The sequence below is a fragment of the Agelaius tricolor genome, unplaced genomic scaffold, assembly GCF_023055355.1.
Source record: "Agelaius tricolor isolate 1412-34295 unplaced genomic scaffold, bAgeTri1.0.p SCAF_5, whole genome shotgun sequence".
NCBI lineage: Eukaryota > Metazoa > Chordata > Aves > Passeriformes > Icteridae > Agelaius > Agelaius tricolor.
In genome coordinates this window covers 37,423,509-37,449,826 of record NW_027269265.1, presented here as the reverse complement: position 1 = coordinate 37,449,826, position 26,318 = coordinate 37,423,509, and the positions used below count along the sequence as shown (strand labels likewise).

At 47.9% G+C, this 26,318-nt stretch overlaps 1 protein-coding gene across 2 annotated transcripts; it reads left to right on the top strand.

Annotated features, from left to right (window-relative positions):
• Nucleotides 1–1,858: 1,858 nt before the first annotated feature.
• On the top strand, nt 1,859–24,857 carry LOC139590141 (transmembrane protein 151B-like). 2 transcript variants are annotated; one of them, XM_071427342.1, is made up of 2 exons: nt 1,859–2,387; nt 21,549–24,857. In XM_071427342.1, exons 1-2 carry the CDS (start codon nt 2,298–2,300, stop codon nt 22,977–22,979), a joined length of 1,521 nt encoding a protein of 506 aa, XP_071283443.1. In that variant the 5' UTR covers nt 1,859–2,297; the 3' UTR covers nt 22,980–24,857. The 2 variants fall into 2 exon arrangements, with proteins under 2 accessions (XP_071283443.1, XP_071283444.1); XM_071427343.1 differs by having other exon boundaries at nt 1,922–1,939.
• Nucleotides 24,858–26,318: the final 1,461 nt, after the last annotated feature.

The window sequence follows — 26,318 nt, the reverse complement described above, 5'->3', positions numbered from 1 at the left end:
CAAGCTGACATCTTTCTGGTGCACAGCCTCACCCTACTGCCTGTACAAATGGGGGCCCCATCTTCTGAAAATTGTCAACCTTTTTCCTTACTGAATGGAGATGCTTCTTCATGCTGCCCTGTGATACACTGAAGCCTATTTACTCTATCTCCTTCCATGTTGCCTTTTATTAGGGCTTTTTAACTTACAAATAGAAATTTGGCACAAATATGAAGTTCATTCCCAGTCTCTCAGTACACAGTTTTCTGACTTGGCACATTTCCCTTCTAACCACAACTTCTCATCATGCCCCAGCACCCATTCCATAGCACATTTAAGGGTCACTAAAGCACCTAGACAAACAAGTATGAGCTGACAATAAAGAACACTTTTAATATCTCTCATGCTCTATAGATCTTGGTGTGTATGTCACAGGCACTCTTATGCATTCTTTTTGGTTCCTTTCTGTGTCCTAGATGTGACCCACTCTGTGCCAATCTGCTGACTATCTTATCCTCCAGAGATGTCCCATTGTACCACTTACAGAAAGGAAATTGAGTATTTTAAATGTACAATCTCATGTGGTTTATAAACCTGTATATAAAGTCCCTTCCACTGTGCATCTCACAGCTCCTCTCCAGGTCTGAGAGAAGTAAAAGCCAGACTACTTTGGACATATATATTGGGTACAGCCACACAAATGCCATTTCTGCTAGGAGGAGATGCCAACGGGGCAGGACAAGGCACATGAATCTGTAGCTACAGTGGCAGTCATTGCACTGCAGTGTAAGCCAGAGACAGGTGAGGCCAAGGGAGTTTGCTAATTGTCCCTCATGGATATCTTGCACCTCCAAGAATGGGTAGGTTTCTCAACATGGCATCAGCCAAGACTTCTACAATGCAACGAATATCCTAAAAATTCAGATTTAGCAGAGCCCAATACTTTATGAAAACCCAAGTTTTGGGGTTTTTTCCTTTATGCATTCACACACCAAGCACCATTCTCTGCTCTACAGTCATTCTAAACAATCTCTTATGCAGCCTGAGTGCCTTGAACCTGGAGTGGCATTTTCCAGAGCAGCATGCCTGAAAAAGCAGCAAGCATGTTGTGACAGGAGTTGAAGTACTTGTATTAAAGTGAAGGTTGATGCTTCAAGAGTGTTCACTTGACTGTTTGTAAGATTTTTATGAAGGATTTAAAATATATGCTGCTCTAAGGCACACAGAGAGAAATGGATCAAATGGGATGAGCATCAGGAGTGTATAATGAAACATGAAGCAAACATGCCAAGGTAAGATGGTGCAGCACACCAGTCCTGATCAGCAGGAGAGCCAATCATGACTGGATGCACTGAGCACAGGATGCAAGCAGGAGGAAGAAATATTGACAGGGCAGGGAGTTTGCAGGAGGCTGTAGTTGTGGGGAAAGCCTGTGCAGGAGGCAGATGAAACCAGAGGAGAGGCTCAGGCCGCAAGGAGGATGGGAAGGGGCAGGAGCAGCTGGGTGCATCCATTTCTACTGCCAGTACTCCTCCGAGAATAAGGAGATGAAGGAGGGCAGCAGGGCCGGCTGCGGGGTGCGGGGGCAGCCCCAGAGCTCCGTCCCGACAGCGCTGCCCTCTGTTCCCGGTGCGCAGGTCCACCGACAAGGGAGGGGAGTGGGGCATCGTCGGGCTGCTCCGTGAGGGAGCGTTCCGCGGAGCTGCCTTCCTCCTCCTCCTCCTCCTGCCCCTTCTGCTGCTGCTGCCGGGCCGCGTCCCGCCGCCAGCACGGGCGAACTCCGGGCGCTGGGGAAAAGCGGGAGAAGTGGCCGAGGCTGAGCTGCGGGCGGCGGAGGCGTGAAGATGCTCTGAGGGGGGGGTGGCTGCCGGCGGGGGCGCACCGGGGCGGGCGGGGCGCACCCGGGGATGGGGAGCGAAGCTCACCCTGAGAAGAAGACAAGAGAGGGCACCCCGGAAGGGTAGGGGTTGCGAGGTCGTATCCCGGGAAGAGGGCATACCCGGCAGCTCCCAGACGCCCGCAGAAGCGCGCCGGGAGCCGCCGGGCAGTCGCCTGCCCACCTGGGGGGGCCGGGAGCGGCCGGGGCACCCCCCCCCACTCCGCCTCGTCTTTCTCTCCTCCCCTCCGCCGCCTCCTTCCCTCCCTCCCTGCCCGCCTGCCTGGGATGGTGGAGGGAGTCGGGAGCACCCGGCAGGGCGGCCCTGGGCGCGGGGGGCGGCTCGCCCCAGCCACGGCGCGGGGCGCGGTCCGCGGGGGGCTGCGCCGTCTCGGGGTCCCACAGCCCCCGCCGCCGCCGCAGCTGCCGGTGATGGCCAAGGATGTTCTCGGAGGGGGAAGCCGAGGCGGCTGCTGAGAGCGGGCCGGGCAGCACCCCCGCGCCGGGGGCCGCCGCCGCCGAGCGGGAGGAGGTGAGCGGCGGCGGGGGCGTCCGCCCCGGGCCGGGCCGGGCCGGGGAGACTGGAAGGGCAAAGGCAGCCCCGCCGGGGGCACGGGGTGCAGGGCGGTGTGGGGTGTGGGGAGCCGCGGCGGAGGAGGGTGCCCCGGCTGGGGGTGTTTGCGATGCGGGGAGAACCGAGGAGCGCAGCCACAGCCCGCCCGGGTACCTGCAGCAGCCGCGGTGCGCTGCGGTGCTGCCCCGCCGCGCCCTGCAGCGCCGGGGCCGCCGGCGGGACCCCCGCGGCCGCCGCTTGCGGGCTTTACCGACGGGGCCCCGGCACCCAGCCCTGCGCCGGCTGCCGGGCTCGGGGCGGCGGCTGGGCCAGCGGCTCTGCACCGGAACGATGCAGCGGGGACGAAAGGGGACCTGCCCAGTGGAAGTTTGGCCAAATGAGCCCCTTGGGGCTTGGCCTAGGAGAGCCTACCTCTTCCCTGGGACTGGTGAAATGGTCAAGGAGACTGCAGCTCTGCGAGGCACTGCTGGAGGTGGCCGGAGGGGCACAAGGAGCATGAGAACGGGCTTGCAGCCTGGAGCTCTGTGGGTTTCAGGTGTTTGGGGGCAAAGGAGGATGTCATGCCTCTCCTTTTCCCTTGGGGCCTAGGCACTCCTGTTGCCTAAACTGCAACAGAAATCAGTGGAGAAAATATAACGTAATGTTTCTTCAGATCATCTGTGAAGCACTTACTGTGGCCTTGCACATCATAGAAAGGGAATAATGGATGTGTCTGAGTGTTGACACAGAATCCTGAGCCATGAGGTATTGGCCAGACAGAACTGCAGGCTGTGTGGCAGTAGGTGACAATGTGTGTGTGCTATCCTGCACACCTGGGACAGCAAGCTGTCCTGTTTTAGAAATACCTGGGATTTTCTTCTGTGCTTAATGTAGCCTTTGCTTCCAACAGTTCTGACAGGTCTGCCATTTACGTCATATAATCCATGTGCAGCTCATGGAAATGAGTGAACTTTCTTCATAATATGGAGTTAAATATGAATGTACATGCTCCTAGGAATGCAGAGAGCAGCCTTGAAACAGAGAACAGAAAATTGAAAACAGAAGTGAAAGCAGCCCTGGAACATTGCTATGTGCAGTTAGTCTGCTTAAAGCTTTTGTTAGCAGGTCCCATGGCTCATCAACAGTCACATAATCCTGTAGTCAAAATCCAGTAGCCTCAACAAAGCCTATGTGAAGCTGCAGGGTACTTAGCTGAAAACCAAACAGCAGTTGAAACTACCTATAATTGAAGATTGGCTTTGCAGCTCAGGTTGAAAAAACTGTCATTCATGGGTGAATATTAGGGTTTTCTCCTGTTTGATTGCTTTTTAAACACCTGCGACACAGTTCACTGTGAAGAGCTGTGGCTGGATCCAGGATACAGCTAGTGTTCTAGCAGAAGAGCACACCAATGTAATTAGAGCTCTGCAGATGATCAATAGATATTTAATGCTGGAAGGGATTTTTTAATTTTTTTGGTCTAGGACCAGGAGCTACTGAAGGCTTTCCAATGTATTAAGTCCGTCATAAAAACATCTAAGCCATTTGTAGAAAGAAAGCACTTGATCTCTCTGCTAAGCACTATCTGTATCTTCCTTCTTTCATCCTCTTCTCAGTTCTTCTTCTGTTCCAACACAAACATTTGCACATTTGAGTCTATATATCAAACGCCTGTGATGTCTTAACACTGCAATCCTACAATGTTGGTGTTTCCTCATGCCTTCCCCTTCACCATGTAAATAGTCCTTTTGCAGCTGGGCCTGCAATTGCATGTCAATACCAATACCCTGTATTGGTATTGGTATTAAATGGGCATTTCATGGGCTCCTCTTTTAAGCCGTGTCATTTATGAATTTCACTTCAATCAAATGCATGGACTTAAATGGTAACAACGACTAAAAATTGCCTTTATTGGGTATTAAATCAATACTACCCTGAGCTAGTAACAGAGAATGTGTCTGAAGTCTAAGTTTTTATTTTTGAATGAAGGACATGCAAAGGTGCAGCTGCAGAGCAGGAAGGAGAGCAGCAGTTCAGTTACCTGCCTCTGCCCTTGTCCTCTTGTGCCAAGGACCACATGGGTTTCCTGCTGACTTTGCTGAATGTCAGAGCAAACCCTCAGATTACCTGACAGTGTTCTGATTTGGCTTTTTTTCTAATGAAACATTAATTGCTTTAGCTGAATGACCTGGAACAGATGTGCTTTTGTTATTAGTGTGGGATTCTACCGTTCTACAAACTCTTGTGAAGAGGAATCAAGATCTTTTGGGGGAGAGTATGCAAAGGATTCCTTTTTCCAAATGTTTCAGCAGTTATTGCTGAAGATTGATTCTCTGGAGATACTTGCCTTTGCTTTCCTCTCTGAAATAGTAGAACCTGCTGCTCTATACTGCCCTGGTTAAATAGTAGGGTGGCTGCTTTTCTTGTTACTGTGACAGCCTGTACCCACACTGAAGAGTTGATAGTGACTTTTCTTAATTTCTGCCAATTTATAACTCAGTTGAGAAATGGTCTTAAAAATTAAAATCTTTAAAACTTAGTTGGAAATTAAGAGGGCTTTTTTCAGGAAAACAAAGCTGGTGAGCAGAAACATCATTTTTTGTTTCCAAAGCCAAGTAATCACTGAAGAAAGGTGAAAGCAGCAGCCACTTGACATTTTGAAATATGTATTTGTCTTGTTTGTACTGGCAAAGTCAAACAGCAGTTGTCCATGCCTGTTTTTATCTTCTCTTCTATATTTAAAAACTTATATTGGGTATGACATAATGTAATCAGTTAAGCTATTTAAATAAAAGGGAAAACCTCATGGGTCAGTGTTCCTGAAACCCACGGTCATTGGCTTTCTGATGGATATTTTACAGAAAAGAGGGGCCACTTAAAACTGCCTCATTTTCCTCGTGTTGCCATTGCAAAACACAACAGGGGCTAATTTGTAAAGTGCTACTTGCGGTCACAACAATGCCAAAGGGGTACTATGAGTTAAGAAACCATACATAGTGCTTGTGTGCAGGCTACAGTTTTACAGGCTTTCAGGTCAAAAGGGTAGCTGGGACCTTTGCTCTTCAGTATGCCCCTGGAGAGACACCTTCTGCTTGGGGCATTGACTCCATTTAGTTATCCAGCTTTTTTATCCTTTTCCCCCAACATTTCTTTTATTTGTCAAGGCTTATTTTATGGCATTGAAAACACCAGGCATACAGCCCTTACTAACAGACGAGTTAGCTTTAAATTGTCCCCATCTGAGTTGTACCCAGGTGGATGAGAAGTTAAGCAAAAGCTGCTGAGACATTGTTGGCATCAATCTCCAGAGAGGGGCTATTTCCTTGCAAAGCTCCCCCTTCAAAAGCTGCCCAGGGCACTCACATGGCAGACACTGTCCAGAGAAGGCAGGAAATGAGTGAGACAGGATTCCTAGGAAAACTCTCATTCTTCTCCTCAGATCTTCCAAAACTCATGCAAAAACCTGCTCAGCTGGTTTCAATCCCCTGAATGATAGGTGCTGGTTAGCCTGGTGGAAGGCTGTCACCATCCCAAGTGAGTATGACTGACCAAACAGTTATCTTTTTAAGGCTCAGTGCATGAGATTCCCCCTCTTGAATGAAAGTCAAATAGGACAGACCCCTCTCTTCCCTTCCTGCCCTTGGTCTGTTCAGCAGATATAAATCAAAGAGTGCTCCTCATTCCTTTTTCTGAATTAGTTCCCTCATAGAGACAAAGGGAAAAGTCCAACAGGAGTGGCAGTCTTTTTCATGATCCTGCAGTTTCAGGCAGTATTTGCATTGCAGATTCTGTCATAAGAAAATCCAAGCTGAGCCATTGCATCTTTTTACTGCTTTTGTTCTTTTTGTTGTCCCACTTTATCTTCTGATCACATATCTGTTCTTGGTGCCTTGGAGTTGGCTGTCTTCTCTGCACTTCACATGAGAAACTGTCAAGGGTTTTTAAAAAATTAATAGGAAATACCAAATTAATTTGTCTGAGCTCTGAAGGGCAGCCTGGTCTCCAGTTGTATGGGCCACTACAGGCAGAGTCTTCTGCTTCTTGCCATCGTGGCTGAGCATGAAGTGAATTGCTCCTTCAGGCTGACTTTTCCAACCCCTCCAGCAGGGGAATTTTCTCAGTGAAGTGCTGGACTGTAGCAATTGTGAAGCTCGTAGGGTTCTGCTGCTGGAGGGTTACAAGGACAATTTAGGCAAATGGCTGTTAAATGTGTAGATGTCACATCATGGGGAAGGAAAAGACTTGATGACTTGGTGGTAGCTCCCCTTCAGACTTGGTTTCTAATGCTGTTCGTTTAGGTGGACAGACAGTCACTTGATACTGGTGGAAAAGCAATGCATCTGCACACTTTTTGGAAGCCCCAAATACTCTTCTTGTTCTCCCTTTCTTAATTCAGAGACCCAAGAGGATGATCTTCCCCAAGAAGGGAAGTGTGGATACCAAGGATGCTTTGCAATCAGTGCAAGCCATTGCAAAAGTGAGGTAGGAGGTATCTTCTTCCTGGGAATGCAGCACTTTACTTCTTTTCACCTGTTTCTACAGCTTGGAATAAAATGGCTCAGATCATGGCCAGCGAGCAGGGACTTTGTGGAAACAGAGAGTAAAAGGACTAAAGTATCCCCAAGTAATGCCCAGTGAGTAGGGCTTGTTTCTCCATGTGTCCTAACGCATTGTCATGAATTGACACCAAAAGTAATGGCTGCTGAGCTGTCACCAGCACTGTAAGGCCCTTCAGTTGTTACAGTGACACTGTTGTGACACAGCAGATGAGGCTGTGTCTGAGTTTTCACAAGTTCTACTTTTTGGATAAAGTATGGTTGAGTAGTTAATTAGTTTTTAAGTTATAATAATGGAAAATGTAGTTCACTTTCAGACTCCAATCATTCATTGTGCTCCTCAGAGCTTAAGACCTGTAAAGTTAAAAATAGCACATAGTGAAACTTTTCGAGGTCACAGTTGCTGTAACAGTTCTGTTAACTCCCCAAAACTCTGATGGGGCATCTTCATTTCAGCAGCACTCTGCAGGGGAGCCAGCCCTGTGTTATAGCGGGGACGCTGCTGCAGTGGAGCTGGACAGGTCTCTGCCAGCAGCACCACACCGGGGGGACAGGGCTTGAGGCTGCCTTTGACAGGCACCCATGCCAGCTCCTCCCTGAGCACTGGCTGCTCTGCCCACAGCACCTCTGCCCTGCGGTAAAAGCAAGGCAGAAAAGTGCCTGAAACAGGCATGACAGATGACGAGTGGGAAGGACGGACGAGCCCGGCTGCGCGTGGCACAGGAGGCTGGCAGCCTTCCCAGTGTGGAGTTCAGGTTGTGGAGCAGTGTCTGATGTAGCTGGCAGCCTCTCTCAAGGTGCCACGCATGCCACTGGGAGAGGATGAGGGGGCTCACACCCCCTGAAATGTGTGAACTTTTGGCCTCTGTGGTTTTACATCAGGTGAATAATGAACAGAGAATCCCAACTCACAGCACTGTTCCCATAGAGATGAGGTGTTGCAAATCCCAGTTCAGCATTCAGCCACCAGAGGCCTTGTTCAGGAAAGATTGGTAGGACTGGGCCTCAGGGAAGATGGGCTGGAAACAGCCAGCAGCTGGTGAGAGCCGAGCCTGGAAAGGTAGGAGCTGACAGCAAAGGGCAAGGAGCAGTCATGGAGGGTCCCACTCCTGGCAGGGAAACCAAGGGTAGGTAATTGAGGTGACTGGCAATGAGGAGTCTGAATAACATGACCTTACCAGGGAGAGAGTGGGATCAGTCAGAGACTTCTGCAGGTCATGGCTTTGGGAGAGAAGTGATTTGTGGTGATGGATTTATGGCTGGAAGCCTTCTTCATACTTGTGTGATTGATTGCCCTTAGGAGCTGGCCCAAGAGTTGTGGAGCACAACACACCCACAGGAACAAGCTGTGCCATCTCCTCCACCCTGCAATGGGCAGAGGGAGCTCAGAGCACCGTGGAGGCTGGGGTGGTAGCATCTGCCAGTAGAGTCCTGCCAGCATTAGGGTCCCTCTAAACACCAAAAATAAAGAGAACAGCTCCCTCATGGCTTCCTAGAGGTGAGGTGGCCAGGCAGAAGGGCCAGTACCTGGTAGAAGAGGAGTGTAGTGAGGGCATGTGCTGAAAGGGTGGGGATGACAGTCTGTCTTCAGGCCTGAGGTGTTCCATGGTTCTCTGCAGGGGACTGCCTGTCAGCAGGCCAGGACAAGGAGCTAAACCCTCTGCTTCCCACCAGCTGGTACTCAGAGTGACACGGTGCAACAACTCGCATGCAGATAATGTACCTTCCTGGAGTGTGCTGCTGCAATGCTCATGTGAAATCACTTTATAAGTGCTATTTTTTCGCTGTCTTCAGGAGGTGTAAGAAGGTGTGCTGACAGCATGCCATAGGTCAAAGTCAAAGCAAGAAATAAAAGCCAGGTGTCCTGGCTCTCAGGACCTCTTTTAACCATTAGGTTTTTAAATGAATTTTCAGTGAAGTTTTCTCCCACTGTGCTGTCACATATTGCTGCAGAATGTGTCACAGAGAAGCAAGAAGGGGGGAGAAATTATATTTATAATGAAAACTTGTTTCTCCCAGGGAAGCATTAGCTGCTGGGATACTTCCTTATCTAAACTGGAGCACCATTATAAAAACCTGACACACTGAGGTCACAGCTGTGTTCAGCAAGGTGCAGAGATGAGGAAACACTCCCCAAACCTGACAGAGCAGCTGAAGGCTGAGTAGTGGCTGAGTGTTATTGCAGGGATGCTCAGCTCAGCAGCATGAGGGACCTGGCATGGCTGCAGCCTGAGCTGCAGCAGCCCAGTACCGTGGGGCTGGCACTGCCTCTGCTGAGCTGTGGCTGAAGGGCTCTGGCTGGGAAGTCACACATGGAAGGCTGGAAGTTGACAGTTCAAATTACAGAGCCATGTTGTTCTGGTTTAGCTAGATAAAAGGATGGCCTTACAAATAAGTGAGGATAAAAATAAAACACCATGATTCTGGGCAAACCTTCATTCACAGATCCCTTTGAAAGACTAACCCAGACTTCACAGGAGCTCAGATCAGTCCTGGATCATATTTCTCCTGAGGACTTGAGAGCTGTTTCTATATCCTTCATTTAAATCTCAAGGTGTTCCTTTAGACTGAGCAAGGATTAAAAGTAGTTGATAATAATCAACTGTTTTCCTCATTTATGACAGAGGCATTCAATGAATAAGCTGCAAACTAGAGAACCGGTGTGGAACTAACACTTCTCTGGCTTCTTCCTCACAAGGATGTCTTTACTGGCTCTCTGCTTTTTCCCTCAGGGAAACTGGTCCATAGCTGTTGCCCAGCTTGGCTTCGGATCAGTCTCTTGCTTCCCTATGTTGAGGCTGAGGGAAGGTTGGGCAGGACACAAGACCTATGGCAGTGGTGAGAACACTAAGGCACAGAACATGTTCCTCAAGGATGAGGAGAGCACCATGACCCTAGGAACCTGGGAGCAAGAAGGAACGAGCTTCTGTACGCCACTGGACTGTGGCACTAAGATCCCCAGCTGCAGGCTGATGGTGTGCACAGCACAGGAGAACACACCTCTGCTGGGGCACAGCCAGCCTCCTCTGCCTGCTTGCTCCTCTCTCACCCCTGAGGAGCTGCAACTCCTGTGTAAAGGTGGGAGTAAAACAAGCATTACAGGATTCCTGTTGAACCCAGATGAGACTTTGTCAAGCACAGAGGCTGGCAGATAGCTACTCTCCCCTTCTCCCATCCCTGTTGTCCCCATCCCTCAAGGGCTGAAGCAGTGGGAGCTAGTTCCACTGTCCCTTCTGTTTTCCCTTGGCTGGTGTCAATTTTCACTTTATCTCAGCAAAGCCATTGAGTGGACACCGGTGCACCAGTCAGCAAGCTGCACCTGGCTGATCCCTGGGGCCGTGGTACTTTTGTGCTGCTGGCAGCATGCCAGGGGTGCAGGGAGCTGGGTCTGGCTTTCACAGGCTGGAGCACACTGCTGAGGATCTCTCCATTCTGCAGCCACAGGATGAATAGATGGGTGGATGCTGCCATCAGCCCTTTTTTAGCATGTCCCTGCAGTGTAGGAACAGGGGCAAGGGCACCTGCCTGGGCACCTCTGTGCAGCCTGGCTGGCTGTAGAGGGGGAGAGAAGGGTCTGCCTAGGCATGAGGCAGGCTGCAAAATACCAGTGACACAGCCAGCTATGGCTCATGTCATTCACTTGGCCTTACTAATCCAACAGTGGCTGGGAACTGCATCCCAGGAGCTTTCTTGTGTTTTGTGATGTTTTTATCAGTTAACTGATAAGTGTTGAGGCAAGCCATTTAGTTATACCTGTGAAATTTACCCTGTGTCTACTGGAAACCACCAATATTCAAGTCAGGGGAGTAGGCAATATGAGCTATGTACAATGGGTTCTTAAAGCGTGGAAAAAAGAACTGTTCTGGCTGTGAGGCAGCTTGAATCCCAGCTTTCCTTTCCTGATGAACTCATACCCAGCATTGGCATTACTGGGAAAAATCCTCTGCCTCCAAATATGTTTTTTTAATTGATACAGAGTCAAAAGCCAGTGGCAGCAACATCAGCAATTTGTGGGGGGAAGCAGTAATTTTGTTAGTGCAGCATTTTGGTGATCTTGTAAAAAGCTGCCACAAAAATAGCCCTGATTTCTATTTTGTAAATCGTGATCATTTGGTTGCTAGGATTCCTTGGCACTGAAGATGCAACTGCACAGTTTTCCTTAGAGCAGAGTGAGGAAGCATCACTTATGGATGTGTTAAGGGCCAAATTCTTCATGACAATCACATATGCACCCTTGTATTGTGCTGAGTGGCTTTCCCATCCTGCTGTAATAAGCAGCATATATGTTGACAGGGATCCAAATGGCTTCTCTTTCTTGGATTTCCTTTATTTCTGCCTGAAGAACTCAGATGTATCCTGCAGGACCTAATCCTGAATCTGACATTTTACAGTACTGTAGAATCCTTCTGTCCTGACCTCTGCTTTCCTCCCCTTCAGGTGCTGGCTTGAATTCATGAGGATGATTAGTGTGTGAAAGAGCAGACTGTCTTTGTATGGTATTTCAGGGGCATCCTAGCATCTGAAATTCAGGTGGATCAGCAAGATTTGTGTCTTTTCATAGTTCTGACTTGTCCTGCAATAGGCTCTGCTGCAGAAAGGATTTAACGCTACCATTTTGTGCACCTGCCTACCCTGAGGTGTTCTCCCTGACAGCTCCCTTGATGGAAGGAGGAGATTATGTCTCCACAGGGATTTAAATCATGAGAAACCAGACAATGCCTGCTCACCACAGGAGGGCACTTGCCAACGCCTGAGCCAGTGACGCTACAAACACGTGGAGTGCATGATGCAGGTTCTTATTTTCAAACCTAGTAACAGCATTTCTGCTGCACACTGACATCATGGCCCTGCCTGCAGGAACTTCTTATTCTCACAGGAGTTTCATGGCAGACGAGCAAATAAATGTGCAGCAACCAATCTATGTGTTCAAGGGCTGGAGGGAGATTATCTTTGATGCAAAATGGATTTTTTTTTGGTTGCCTTCTATCCCTTGTACTTCCCTTTCCGTGCTACTGGCTCAGCAGGAGCTGGGGGTAATGGGCTTCTTGCCGTTCAAGATGGATGGCAGGAGGCGTTTTGTTTCAGGCTCCCCAGGAGGGGATTGATGAGATGGCTGTTGTAATATCTCCCTTTCTCCTTACCAGGCCTGATTACTGATACCCCATGTGGTGCCAGGATTTGGTCACATGGTGGAGGAGCGCTTCTACCCACCATTACACCAGGGTCTGGGTTAGCACAGGCTGTTGGGCTCCTTCTCACTGTACTAATGAGCATCTGACCTGGGAGTTCATTTAGCCCTGGAAAACAGTGAGAGGTTGCACTTCTCCTGCAATTGTCATCTCCCTGGTCACCCCAGACTTCTTAGGCTGGTTTTTCACTAGGATCAGTTAAGGAGCTGGAAGATGATAGCTGCACGCACACCTCTTGTGGCTGCTTGGGGACAGTGCATAGAAATCTCCTTGTTCTTGCATCATCCCTGTCCACTGCACAAGTGGTGAAGCCCTTCTCAGCACCAGAGGCTGGTCCTGGTGTAAGGCTCTCCTCAGTTTTGATTAATAGCACAGCCTAGGGCTTGTCTAGCAAGGACTCAGTGGTCCTCTCTGTGGTGTATCCTGCCATCAGGAGGTGGAACATACTCCCCTGCCCTGTCTTGACCAAGATTGAGGAGTCTGTCATAGTTAGAGACAAAATTCTGCTTTCATCCAGACTCTGGTCACCACCTGCCAGAGTGTATGACTTGTGGTTATTGATTACTCTTACCCTCTCAAGTATCTCATTGGGATATATTAATTACAAGCATAAATCCACAGGACCAAATTCAGTTATGACTGATGTTCATTTATCCACCATTTTTCTTCTTTCTTAGCTGATTTTATCTCTTTTTTCTCAGTCCTCTGTCAGTGTTTCCCCCATTCCTTTTCCCCCATGGTCGGGAAGATTATTCTTTCTAAATAAGAGGAAAAAAATACAAGATTAACTCTTTGCTTACATGAGTAATCAAAAGATGTGGGGTTGTTTTGTTGTTGAAAACAACCAAGTCACCTTGTAGCCCCAAAGCCAGGTTTTGGCAGAGAGCAGGAGCATGCTGTGATGCCACATCCTGCTGAGACACAGCTGCAGCATCAGCCCTGCAGTATGCTCTCACCTCCGTGGAAATCCCTGGTTCAATTTAGCACAGCCTTATCCTTCCAGGCTGTGGGGAGGAGAGAGGGGCATAGATCTGTTTCTGGAGAAGTTCCCAACAGTGAGAAGGCAGCCATTCAGGATTATCTGCTTTCCATGGATGAGCTGGGGGAACTGCTGGCTCAGAGGATGCTTTGGTGCTGTCAGGCTCAGTGCTGCCTCCATTAATCTTCACCCAGGTCCTTTCTCTGGGTGTGATTCCCTCCTGCCCCTGCCCAGGCTGACTGGTCTCTATCCTCACCTGCCAGCACCCTCCTCCTGCCTCTGTGGCACTGGCATTTGGAGCATGTCCTGGCTATCCTTTTCCCTCTTTCACTTCTTCCCACCTTCCGTGTTTCCCCCTCATTTCTCTAATTCCATTCAGGCCACGTCTTTGCTACCCTCTGTTTTCTCTCATTCTTTCATTTTAGACATGATAGCATTTTCCTTCAGCAAATTTGCAGCTCTTGAGGTCAGCCACCAAGGACAAACACATGTGGGATTTAAAATAACAGGAAATGCTTTTGACATGATTTCCCCAAAGGAGAATTTTAATGCTTTTGAAATTGGGGAACACAGCTACCTGTCTGTGAACCAGGCACAGACAGTCAAGTTTGGCCCCAAACTGTCCACAAAACAAACAGAATAAACTCATGCTGCGACAGCATATTTTCTGCTTATACAGCTCATGCTGGAGCTTTCAAGGAGACTGAAGAATAAAGTCTGACAGAAGAGGAAAAAGTCCTTTTGTCAATAAACACATATGAAGAAATAGCAGGGATTAGTCAAAATTATAGATCAAATGTTTAAAGAATGTGACTCCAAGATAATCTGGCATATTTCCTTTAGACATCACAGGCTATTTCTTCCTCTTCTATTGATGTCAATTTGGCAACTTTCAGTTCAAATTTATTGTGCTGGTCGAAATCAGCAGGGGAAAAAAACCAAGGGTTTTTTCAGTGTCACTGTAACCATTTGCATGCCATGAGCACTAATGAGGCAGCTAGAACAGGAGATGCTTCAAGCCCACACTGCTACACAGCTGCTTCTGGAGTAAAATTCAGCTACTGCTGAAGGTCACACATAGCAATCTAGGTGATAATGTGCTCTACTGAAGCTTTGGGAGGTTCTCTTAGTATTGTATGCAGAGCTGTTCATGGAATTATTCCTGGCAGTGAACACTAGAAATGTGAGGAGCACCTCAGTGTCCACATAATGCTTACAGCCTTGTTTTTGTGATTGCCACTTAGCTTTGTGAAAACAGTTGTCTTGTATAAGTTAATGGGGTATTTAGCTATTAGACTGGCAGAGTTCTGCAGGAATAATTACCAGATTTGACACTGTTCACTGGAATTAGGCATAAAACCACTGCTGGTAGCATTTACAGTTGGCACAAACATTAGCAGGCAGGTCTATAATGATGAGATGAACACAATTCTGTTTAGAGATCTCCTTAATTTGGTAATTTAGTTACTCAATCCAAAGCCAAATCTGAAGTTGCACATCTCAGGGTGGAAAGTACAGCCAAACTTTCAGCTGTCCTAAAAGAGTGACTCAAAAAATACCTGGGAGCCAAGTGAGTGAGAGGTTAAGCATGAACTCCTGGGATGTTGCTGGGCAGAAATATCTTAATGCAACAGTAAAGAAGACAGTAAAAAGGGGGAATGAGTGGGAGTGGAAGGTGATTTTATTTCTTGGTATGATGCCAGTGAAATAAGTGCTGAAGTCCTGTATTTACTTGCAAGGTACAGACTTAAGAAGGATCTCAAGGTGAAGAGAGAGCAGAGCTGAAGAGAGAGCAGAGTACTAGAAAGAGGTAGAGCAGTGAAGTGAAGGACTTGAAGACTTTGGCTCCTTTAAATTGTCAAAAAGAAAGCTGAGAGATGTCATAATTAGAATGGAGAAGTCTCTTCTGGGTGAGAAGGCAGTCATATAAAAAAAGTCTTTCATCACTTGGAGAATGGGCATCCTCCTGCCATGAATGGGGCCTGAAGCCAGACAAAATTACAAAGGCAATAGAAGTTCATCACCAAAACAAATTTCAAAGGGAATGGCAGATTCTCATTTCTTTTAGGCTATCAGTTGAAACAGAGTTTATTTATGGAAGATGAGCTTTTACCAGCCACTGGTTTCTGGGCTGTCCATAGGATGGCAGAGTAAATTGCGTTGCCTGTGAGACACAGGAGATATGAGGAGAAGGCATAGTGAATCCCAGTCTTAAAGTGTAAATGTAAATTGGGTTGTAATATAAGCTGAACCTTCCTGACCCACCATAACCTTGCAAAGTTGGTAGGAGAAATTTCTGTGACTACCTGTAAGGCTGAAGAACTGTCTGGTTGTTTATTCTCTAGTAAGAATCCCTGCCACTTGTGGATGGCTGGTGGCTGAGTCCTGTATCCAGAGGCCAGGAAAAGCAGCAAGCCAACACTGGCAAAACAGAGGCACCAGAGTTTCAGGTTAGGCATTGAAAAACCTGGGCTAGTGGAATCAGTCTGGGCTTCTTTGAGTGTGGCTCTTCCTCCTCCTGCTAAGTGGGGAGCTCCTTTAGAGGAACAGGAATAGCCAGACCACCTTGGCTTCTGCCTGAGGAATTAATTTGTTCTATGTATCCATTAAGAGAAAGCAGACCTAGAGTCATAAGCACAATTTGCTTTTCCAGAAATGTGTTGTTCTCATTCTTTAGCATCAGTGTTACATTTTGAAGATACCTTTTAAGAAAAAGTCAGGGTTTGAGGGAAAGTAATTTTGTTTTCATTCTTGGCCACCCCCAGTGCAGTCACTTTCAGGCTCAGTTAGGGTGGTTACCAGGTACAACTTACCTACCAGTGTCCTAAATCTGGTCACTTGTCAGGAGTCAGGGGATGGGTTAGAGAGCCAAAACCCTGACCACCAGGCCTTTGCTCCTGGCCACCAGAGCTCACCACGCTCAGCTCCAGATGTTAAGCAGGGGATGTGCCAGGCTGTGCACACTCCCTTGACTCTCTCTCTCCACCTCTTTACTCTAGGCAAGATTAACAGCCCAAATCTGCACTCTCCTATAGCACAGAGCATGTTTGAATGGTTTTAATTATGGTTGCTGCAGCCAGAACCTGACCTGCCTGGTGTTGAGCCAGGAGGAGCTGGGTGGGTATGCCTGTGCAAAGGAGGCTTCACCTCAGCCCTTGCAAACATGCTTTTGATCTTGGGCATCTGCCATCAGAGAGTGCCTTTGAAGGCAATTGCCCTTTCAGCCACTGCCTGGATGTTTTATCATTTGCAAGCTGAGTTTCTTAAAGAAGAAATAATTGAAATGTTGCCAGCCTGGAAACTCCTGTCTCCTACAGGTGTCGGTTGAAATTCCAGTTCTCCATCAACAGTTAGGGATTTCCAGACTGTTTTCCAGTGACTATGGCCACAAATTAAATAGCATCTATCATTTTAGTGTCTCAGAGTGCTCTGCACCACCAGAGAGCAAAGAAACCATATAGAGCTGACTGAGTGGTACGCAGCCTTCGCTCTGTCTGAGCTTTCTAGAAATGATGGTCAAAAAAATCAAGCACAGAGCAGCACTGTGGGGCTGACTGACTGCCTGGGGCTAGGGACACCTCAGGGCAGGCTATCCCTAAGCCTTGTCACTCTCCACAAGGTTCACAACACAGACACCCACAGCCCTCCCCACTCACACCACCTTTCACTCATGGCATTTTCCCCATTCATGCTGACATCTACTAAATAATTTGGAAAATATTTTTGGTTACTGTTTTTAAGTGTGGAAGAGTTAAGTGAATTTTGGCATGTGATTATGGATAGTTTCAGTAAGAGTTACCCAGAGTTTCCAATCCAGTCAGGTGCAATGAGAAGGGAGGCTTCTGAAAGCAGTTCAGTAGCATGCCAGAGAGTAGCAAGATGTTATTAACAGCATGTGTACTTAACACAGCTTGAAATTCATAAACAGTGAAACTGACAGCTCAGCTGTGCTGCTTCATGGCATTCCATTCATAACAGGGGATTTTTACCATTTGTACTGTCATCAGAGTTGGTTGGGACCTTTTGGGTGAAACATTTGATTTGAAAAATCCATTCCTCTTTGCAATATGTGGTTGTAGAATCACAGAACAGTTTGTGTTGCAAGTGACCTTCAAAGCTCCTGTCATTCCCGCCCCCTTCCATGGACAGGGAGATGCTGCACTAGACCAGGTTGCTCAAAGCCTGTCCAACCTGGACTTGAACACTTGCAGTGATGGGGCATCCACAACTTCTCTGGGCAACTTGTGCCTCATTTAATTCATTTTTTCATTTTGTCAGGATGTTTCTCAGGTCAATGCTGGAAGCAAAGCCCAAAGCAAAGCCCACCATAAGCAGAAGAGGGAGGATATCTCTCTTGGTTTGGGTTACAGAACCAAGCCCTTTAGTTTTATCTTGCAGACAAAGTGCCTGATAACTGATCCTCCTTCTATTCTACTCTGTTTGGTTCTGGCTTTCTGCCAGGCTCTCTGTCTTTTCTTTCTTCATTTATTTCTTTGAGTTATGTTTCTCTCTTAAGATTTTCCGGGGGTTATGCTTTTATTCCACATGAAAACAACACAGATGCCACAGTATTCCTCAAAGAATGCAACTCCTGTTTGCTGGCTAGCCCAAGTTATCATGGAAATTATTGGTTTCCTTAAGCATTTATTGTACTCATCCAGAAATACAAGCTTGCCCTGTTTCAATCTGAAACACTACGTACAGAAAGGAGAAAATTCCACACAGTACCACAAACATAATTCTTGTAAGAAGGTGGTATGTTAATTAATAAAGTCTGAGAGCCACTGATTTAACATATTAATGAATTTGTTATGCAGAGAGAGATCAAAAGATATATTTCCTTATTAGATTTTTGAATGTCTGAAGCTTTATTGTAGGTATGTTCTATTTTGTGTCTTTCTTGCAAGTTTCTGATAGTATAATTCTGTTAGATAATTAGTTCAGCAAAGAGAAAGAGAAATAGGGGGTTATAGGCCAGATGAACTTGGTCAGAACTTGAAACAGGCAGGACAGCAGGGGAGGTAGACCCTGGAAGAGAGATCCTTTTATAACTGAGGACCTGCAGAGACTGGGCTTTGCTTAGGAACAACAGCAGGAGCAACACAATGGGTCAGAAAAGCCAGGTGAAAGAACTTGTGTTTTTTACCAAAGGGTTATGAACATGAAGGCTCTGCTGAACTGGATTAGGTGTGTGAATCAGATGTGGCAGTGGGCTCTATGGCTGCATGTATTCACTAATTCAAGGAGGAGAGAAGCTGCCTTTTTTGCAGGCTGCTGTGAGAATAGTGGAGAAAATCTGTCTTGGGCTGATCCAGCCCTTTCAGTGGGTTGAAGAACCATTTTGAAGTGCCTCCAGAGGATGCATACAGAAATGTCATCTTGGACCTGCAAACCTCTGAGCTACTGCCAACCCATCTGGGTGCTTCTCTAGGCCTGGTGGAACCAGAGCTATCTCATCCCCCAAGGGGGACATGGCATTTCATGGAGATGAGCACATTAGGAGGCATTTGCCCACTCTGATATGGCCTCTGATAGCCCTAAGCAGCAGGGCTGGTTGAACCACCCCTTGGGCAGAAGCCAGCCTGTGGGTTGCAGGTTGCACCACAGAGAAGCTGTTAGTCAAAGCAAGTGAGATAAAGGGAAGGTGGGATTCCAGTGCCTTTGGCAAATAGTCATGGCGTGGGACAGCCTTGTTGCCTGGCTGTGCCCAGGGCCAGGCTGACAGTGCTTCCAACCCCATAGAAAAAAATGGGGTTCCTGGAGCTGCATCGATGACTTAGGCACTCACCTTACATTAAAACTGACTGCTGGGCATTTTTTGGTAGGTCCACTGGCGCTGTTCACTGTGTGAACCATAAGTGTCTTTAAATGAGAGGTACCTGCAGAAGCCTGAATGAGAACACAAATTCATGTCTTGGGATATTGTCTTCCTGTTCCTTCTGCACAGTCTTAGGGCATGGACTAGAGAGATGTCACCTCAGAAAGCCTTCAGGGCAGAAAAAAAAAGGATAGAGCTTCATTACACTTTATATTTTGCATTACTATAGAAGTTGAAAACTCCAGTTTCATGTCAAAAAGAGACAAAGAATAAAAGTCAGTAATTTCCAGTGGGTTTCCTGTGAGTCAGGAGAGCCTGGGGCTCTGACCTGGTCCAGTGTACAGCTGGGGCAGAAGCCTACAATGGGGCAGTAACCACACTGAGACTGAGCAGTGGGCATTTGATGAGAGTTTCAAGATCTGAAACTCTCCGTGACTGCACATAGGCTGCACGTAGAGGATTCACTCCCAAAACTTCTCTAGTTATTTTTTAGCTGAGTTAGGGACTGCCTAAAGCCACCTTGTAGCTTTCCTCTAAGTTTCATGCAAAAGGCTAAGAAAAACAGCCTTATTCTTACCTATACCGAGTTTTTTAACTGTCCTACCTACAGAAGTTATGTACTCTGTAGTTTATAACCCACTGAGCTTCTCTACATCTGTTTTACCTGCTGTTAAGAGAATTCAGAAGCCAGAATAAAGCCCAGAATAATTATACTTTATTCTGACACATGTACAAAACTTTTGGGATAAGAATATAAACTTTTTTACAGATTCCTTCTGGATGCATCAGGAAGAATCAAGGGCCAGATTCTGCCCTAAGTCCCTGCAAGTGTATACTGGTGTAACTTCTTAAAATCAGTAAAATTACTCTGCACTTACACAGTGTCAGATTAAAAGCTATGAAATCAAAACCAAACCACATGAAATTTAATTTTGCAGTGTTCACAGCAAGTCATAAACCCTCTGTGGTTACTTAGGAGTGGTTTTCTGTCTCAGGGGAAAAAAAAAAGAGAGAAGCAGTATTAAATCTGACCCTATGGCCCTGCAAAGTTAGATGCTAATGCTTTCATCTTATTGAGAGGACAGCAAACTCCTCTTTCCAGTGGCATCATGCTATTATTTCCTGAGTTACAAGATTCTGCTTCTTAAATCCCTTGCTGGTTCAAGATCACTTACTGAGTCCTAACCACTGTAGGTCCAAGATAAGCTTTACTTGGGGATAAATTTATCTGTCGAGAAAGAAAGAGAAGACATTTCCTGAACCTAGCATCTGTTGGCATCTACAGAGCAGTTTGATGCATTAGAGGTGGGCCCTTGGGAGAAGGAGTAACAGTGTGCTTCTATTTTTGCATGAAATCAGGCTCGGTAGAGGGCATGATGATGCACGAGTATCAGTGTGTATCTGCTTTCTCACTGTCATTTCCTCAGTTAGGCGAGAGGCAGAGGATGGCAGTAACCAAAGGGATGCAAACAGCCCTCCTCATTACCAACTAGGGCAGTGGGGATCTTTCTTCCTGCACTCTCTACAGACAGACAGCTGCCAGCCAGTGGTGTAACTCATGCTGCTGCTGCTCTTTGCAGGGACACGACTCTGTTGGAGCTGCTTGGCTCCGTTTGGCATTTTTCTTTATAGCTGAACATGGCATGACGATGCAGCTGATTCACTGCACCAGGCTGGGGTAGGGACTGCAATTGTGCCCTCTCAGGGGACGAAGTGGGAGTACAGGAGTGTGAACCCGGCTCTGCTCCCAGCCTGACTTTTGGGACTTGAAAGAGGGGGGTGTGCTGTTTTAAATATTCACGCATACACCCTTAGCTTCAGCACTGAAGCTTGCAAATATTTTAGGTCAGAGCTGGTGTAACCAGCTTGAAGCAATGCTACATCGTGCAGTAATCTTGACAATTTTTTCAACTCAATGTGCTTGAATCTAGTCATTTTCCTGATGGCTCATCTCCAAGAAAATGGTGTCGATCATTTGGTAGGTTTCAGGGTTGGATGTGAGTCAGCTCTGAGTCAGGCAGCAGCTTTAGCTTCGTGAAGTGCTGGTCCTCCTGTGCTGGCACAACCTGTGGGGCCGCAGCTCTGTGACAGACACTGCTCCTGAGCCTCCCCAACAGCAGCATGTGGGAACTTAAGCATGGGGCACTCGCAAAGCAAAGGGGCAATTCCACAGCCCCACATTTTTGGTTGTTCACCTGCTCATCACTCTTGACCTCTGAAGATGGCAGGGTGTGTAAATGATGCTGGTGGCAGGCAGGGAGAAGGAGATGGGGACCTGTCTTGCTCCCTGCAGAGGTGCCCATCTGACCAGGGTGTGGGCACAGCATGTCACTGCTGCACAAACAACTTCCCTCCCCAGAGCCAGAAAGAAGCAAGGAAAGAGCTTTGACCAGAGCCCTCTGTCCCTAGCAGGGTGTTTCTGTTTATATTGACATTTTTATTAAGTAGGGTGGTGTCCCAGTTCTCAGGGAGTCGAGAGAAAAGCCAGACACAGCCTTGATGGCAAGCAGCCACTGTGTGTGTTGTGCAAAGCAGCGTGACTGACGGGTTCCTCGCTCTCTCTTTGTCTTTCTCTCCCCTTGCACGGTGTGATTGAAGCAACGCCCCGTGAAACAGTCCCTGAGCGCTTGCATGTGCCGAGAGTCCCACTGGAAATGCCTCCTCCTCTCCATCCTCATGTATGGCTGCCTGGGTGCAGTGGCCTGGTGTCAGCTGGCCAGAGTCACCAAGCTCAGCTTTGATAGCTCCTTCAAGGGCAAGTCTATGATCTACCATGACAGCCCGTGCTCGGATGGCTATGTTTATATCCCGCTGGCCTTCCTCTCCATGCTGTACGTGGTGTACCTGGTGGAGTGCTGGCACTGCCACGTCAAGAGGGAGCTGCAGTACAAGGCAGACGTGGACAGTGTGTACGAGTGCATCAACCGCATGCAGCAAGCCACTCCATGCATCTGGTGGAAGGCCATCAGCTACCACTTTGTACGGCGAACCCGGCAGGTGACCCGGTACCGCAACGGCGATGCCTACACCACCACACAGGTCTACCACGAAAGGGTCAACACACACGTGGCTGAAGCTGAGTTTGACTACTCTCACTGTGGATACAAGGACATCTCCAAAGAGCTCCTGGGCTTGGAGAGCTATACAGCCACCAAGCTGAGGTTCACCAAGTGCTTCAGCTTTGCCAACATTGAGTCTGAGAACTCTTACCTGACTCAGAGAGCTCATTTCTTCACAGAGATTGAGGGGCTAGATGACTACATGGAGGTGAGGGAAGGCATGCAGCTCAAAAATGTGGATTTTAAGGAGCTTATGATGGCCTACGGAGACCCGGATCACCTCCCGTGGTACGTGTCCCATTATGCTTTCTGGGTGGCAGCTATCCTGATGATCTCATGGCCGCTCAGGGTACTCATAGAGTATCGGACTGCATATGTCCATTACCACGTGGAGAAGCTGCTGGGCCTGGAGTACACAGCGCCCTTGGCTGCAGAGGAGCCCCTGTACCGGTACCGCATGCCCCGGGACAGCACGCAGGACAGCACCGAGCTGGAGTGGCACATCTGCACCAACCGGCAGCTGATCCCCAGCTACTCGGAGGCCATGCTCATGGACCTGGCCAGCTCCCCGGCCTACAACAGCTACACGGTGTGTCGCTACGGCCAAACGGCCCACGGCTGTGAGCGCTGCAACCGCGCCTCCAGCACCTCCTCCATCTTCTCACGCCACGCTTTCCACAGCTGCAGCGGCAACTCCCGCCTCTCCCTCAACACCAGCCGCTTCTCCCTCTGCCGTGTCCATGGCTCCCACAGGACAGGCCTCTGGAGGAGCCGCAGCAGCAGCATTGCAGACCGGGGCTGCCAGGATGAGCAGTGCTGCTCCTACTCCAGCCAGCTGGCTGTCAACGAGAACCCCCCCACCTACCACGATGCTCGATTCTTCCCTGTCCTGATTGTGCACAGGCCGGAGGGGCAGGACAGGCGGCATTTCTACGTCAGGCGTTCCTCCTGCCTAGAAACCTCTCTGTGACAGAACTCTGTGGTCACTTGTCTCCTCTGCTCTGGGACAGGGATTGCAGAGGTGACACCCGTGGGGAGCCTGCAAGTGTCAGTCTCTACAGCAGGTCAGCAGGACAAGTTTCAGCTCTTCCCCCTGCCATTGAAAGAGGACATAGAGACTCTGACCAACACCTAACCTCATTTCCAAGATTTTCTCCCCCTCCACCTGGTCTCCCATGTCTTTCCTTCCCCATTCCTCTCACTCTTTCACTCCTCACCCTTCCTCTGCTCCTTGATTTCCTGCCTCTCATCCCATCCTACCCTCATACTTTTCTTTGCATTTCAGTCACAGCATTTGGTTGTTGTGGCTGCTGGAGGATTTTAAATGCTTGTGCTTTGCCAGTACATTTGCCCTCCTGGATGCTTTGTAAGGTAAGAACCTTAGATAAAGCAAGGCACAAGGCACACAGCCAGCCAGAGTCAAGTCAGGAGAATTCAGATCTGCAGGTGCTGAGTCACCTCCTGCAAACCCCAAACGAGGTGCTTTTTTAAAAAATTTATTTTCCCCAGTCTTTTTTTCCTCTTCTTTTGTCATTCCTTCTGTCCTTTATTCATGCTCTTCTCCTCTCTCTTTATCCTCATCTTCCATTTTTTTCAGTTCTCTCACTTCTTCTTTACAGTTTTTCTGGGGTTTTGCCAGTGAGGATATATTTCGGGGTGTAATTATCTTCCATTGGGCAAAAGTAAGGTTTTCATGGCACAAATGTCACTGACTGCTCACAGAGCCACAAATGAAGCCCCTGAGAAGTGCTGAGGACTTTCTTTCAGGAGCAGTGATGTACACCGATATCGCAAAATGCCCTTTACTCACACTGCCCTGCCTGGTCTGCAGCAGAGACGCTGCTGCATTTCCAGCTGTAGTTTACCTTGTCCAGCTCCACCCCTGATAGCAATCAGTGAGAGCCATAATGTAGATTAGTGCCCTGTTAATGCCACTATTTTTAGGACAGTAGGCCTGGTTTTTGGTTGTTTCATTCCTTCGACTTGAGTGCAGCAGCACAGGCTTGACAAGGGGAGAGGGGCTGGAGAGAGAAAGGTAAATATGGTATTAACCCTCCCACTGAGAGTCTGGAGCTGTAAGGAAGCTCTTCCACCCACAGTGTCTATTACAGCAGTTGTAGGACTGCCTACATTACCTTTCAGCTTTCTGTGTGCCCTGAGGAGGGCTTTTGGTCTGCAGCCCACTTCACCTTCCCAGGCGAGATGTGGTGCCACCCCAGCCCCAGGCAGAGAGCACAGCTGAGAGCCAGCCCCACTGGCCACTCCTGCTGGGGCTACAAGCTCTTCCTGCAAGGCTTCCCCTGGAGCAGGTGTAGCACCTTCCAGAACTAGTGCCAGCCTCTCCAAATCCTCAAGGTGTCTGGTCCTGACAGAGTGTGCCACTGCACTCTGGGCTGTGGGCTCTGCCCCCCTGCCTGGCCCCCTCTGAGCCAGGGGCTGGTCTGAGAACCCCTGAGGACCGACCGGGCACCTCGCACCTGCCTGACCTCCGTCCCACAAGGGATGATTGTACACTGAGCAAGCTCCATACCCCTTGTCACATGGCTGGTGGAGATTATTATCCACTCTGACTCACAGGAGAATGCAATACGATCGCAATATATAGGTCACTTTCAAAACCAGTGTTGTCTCACCCTACCTTACAAGTAGGTAAGAAACTGAGCCCCCAGCGGGGCTGGCAACAAGTGCTTCCTCCCAAGTCCATTTTGTGTGTATCAACATGTAATATGAAATTTGTAAAGTCACATTGATATGTGTAGATTATATGTAACTCTGCGTACTTATATGGTGATTTCTTACGGCATTGACTGTTGCACCATGTTAAATACATTTTGGTTTTGTTTGATGACTCTGTTTTGATGTGCTGTGTTTATTTCAACTCCAGAAATGGAAACATTGGCAATACCTGGTTAACCTGCTGCAAATGATGGCACCATCAGAAAGGTTTTTAAAATTCTTATGAGTTGATCTTTTTTAATGTAAATACTTCATGTGTGATTTATGTGACATTTTCATTCTGACAGCTTGGCATTTATCACAAAAGACAGATAACACATATGATGTGTTAGTTTATCACTTCTAAAAAAAAATAACCATCCCAGACATGTGGAGGAACAATGTTTGGGCTTGGGGTGATGATTATGATTGAGCTGGGGCCAAACTGGATAACCTTGAAACTTAGAGAAAAATCCAAATTTAGATCCACCAATTTCCACCTAGTTTCCCTCATCTATACCATGCCACCTGCCACACCCAGGCAGAGCTGGGAGAGTTTGGGAACCAGGAAAGGATCAGGCCAGAACTCAAAGCTCAGACTCATACCTGATATCCTGGTATTCTGAAGACAAAGTAAATGCAGATCTTTAATTTGTATTCACATGGAAAGTTAAAACCAGCACATATGAAAGATGTAAGAGCTGGACGAGGCTGAAACAGAGAGGCTGGAATATTTCAACACAGTTGCTTGCTGAAGAAGGTGGTTGAGAGGAAGACAAGAAAGGAGAAGGGAGGAGATGGTAGAATAATATAAATTCAAAGAGAACAGAGTTCACCTGTATCTAAGAGAATTCCCAAATGAGCAGCATAACTCAGTTATGCCCAGACAGAGGCAGGATGAGTTTCAGCCTTCTTGTGAGCTGCTGTTGCTGCTGCAGCCACACGTGGCTTTAAATACCATACTCAAGGTCTTGGGATGGCCAGTTTTGTCCCATGTGTATGCCAAGATGAAGAGTTATATTTGGGTCCTCAGAAGTGGCCACGTTAAACACTATTATTATCTGACATGAACAATCCATTATGATGGGTTGGACAGAGAATGGAGATAGTTTATTCTCAGTTTAGTCCTTTTCAGTGACCTGAAAAGCCATTGCATTATCCAGTGGCTCTCAAGCTGTGTCCTTGTCAAATTTTGGAAAGTCCTGAGGGTTTGTGCTTCCTCAGTCACTGCATTCTGGGCCAACCTTGGGACATTAATTTGAGACGCCATCCCTAAGCTGCAAAAGCCCTCACACTCAGGGAGCGTCCTCCCATCACTTGCTGTAGCCTCTGGTGGTGACCAAAAAGCTGGGAGCAGCTCTTGTTCTAGCCTGGGACTAAATATGCTGGCTTCAACAGATCTCCTATTCAGGAAGCACCTGAATATCCATCCTGGGTCTACTACATTGTAGAGCAGAGCTACTCCTGTACTCCTGCAACCCTTGAATGCCACTTCATCCTTGTTCTTGCCATTGCCATGGCCTCCCGATGCAGGATGAGGAATCTGCCCCCAAGCAATGGAGGGGTTAATGCTGCTTTTCAAATTCCACCTCAG

Excerpts from the sequence above, each read along its gene's own strand:
- LOC139590141 (XM_071427342.1), top strand. The coding sequence starts at position 2,298 with ATGTTCTCGGAGGGGGAAGCCGAGGCGGCTGCTGAGAGCGGGCCGGGC. Across the intron at positions 2,388-21,548 it reads CCGCCGCCGAGCGGGAGGAG|CAACGCCCCGTGAAACAGTC; the intron begins GTGAGCGGCGGC and ends GTGTGATTGAAG.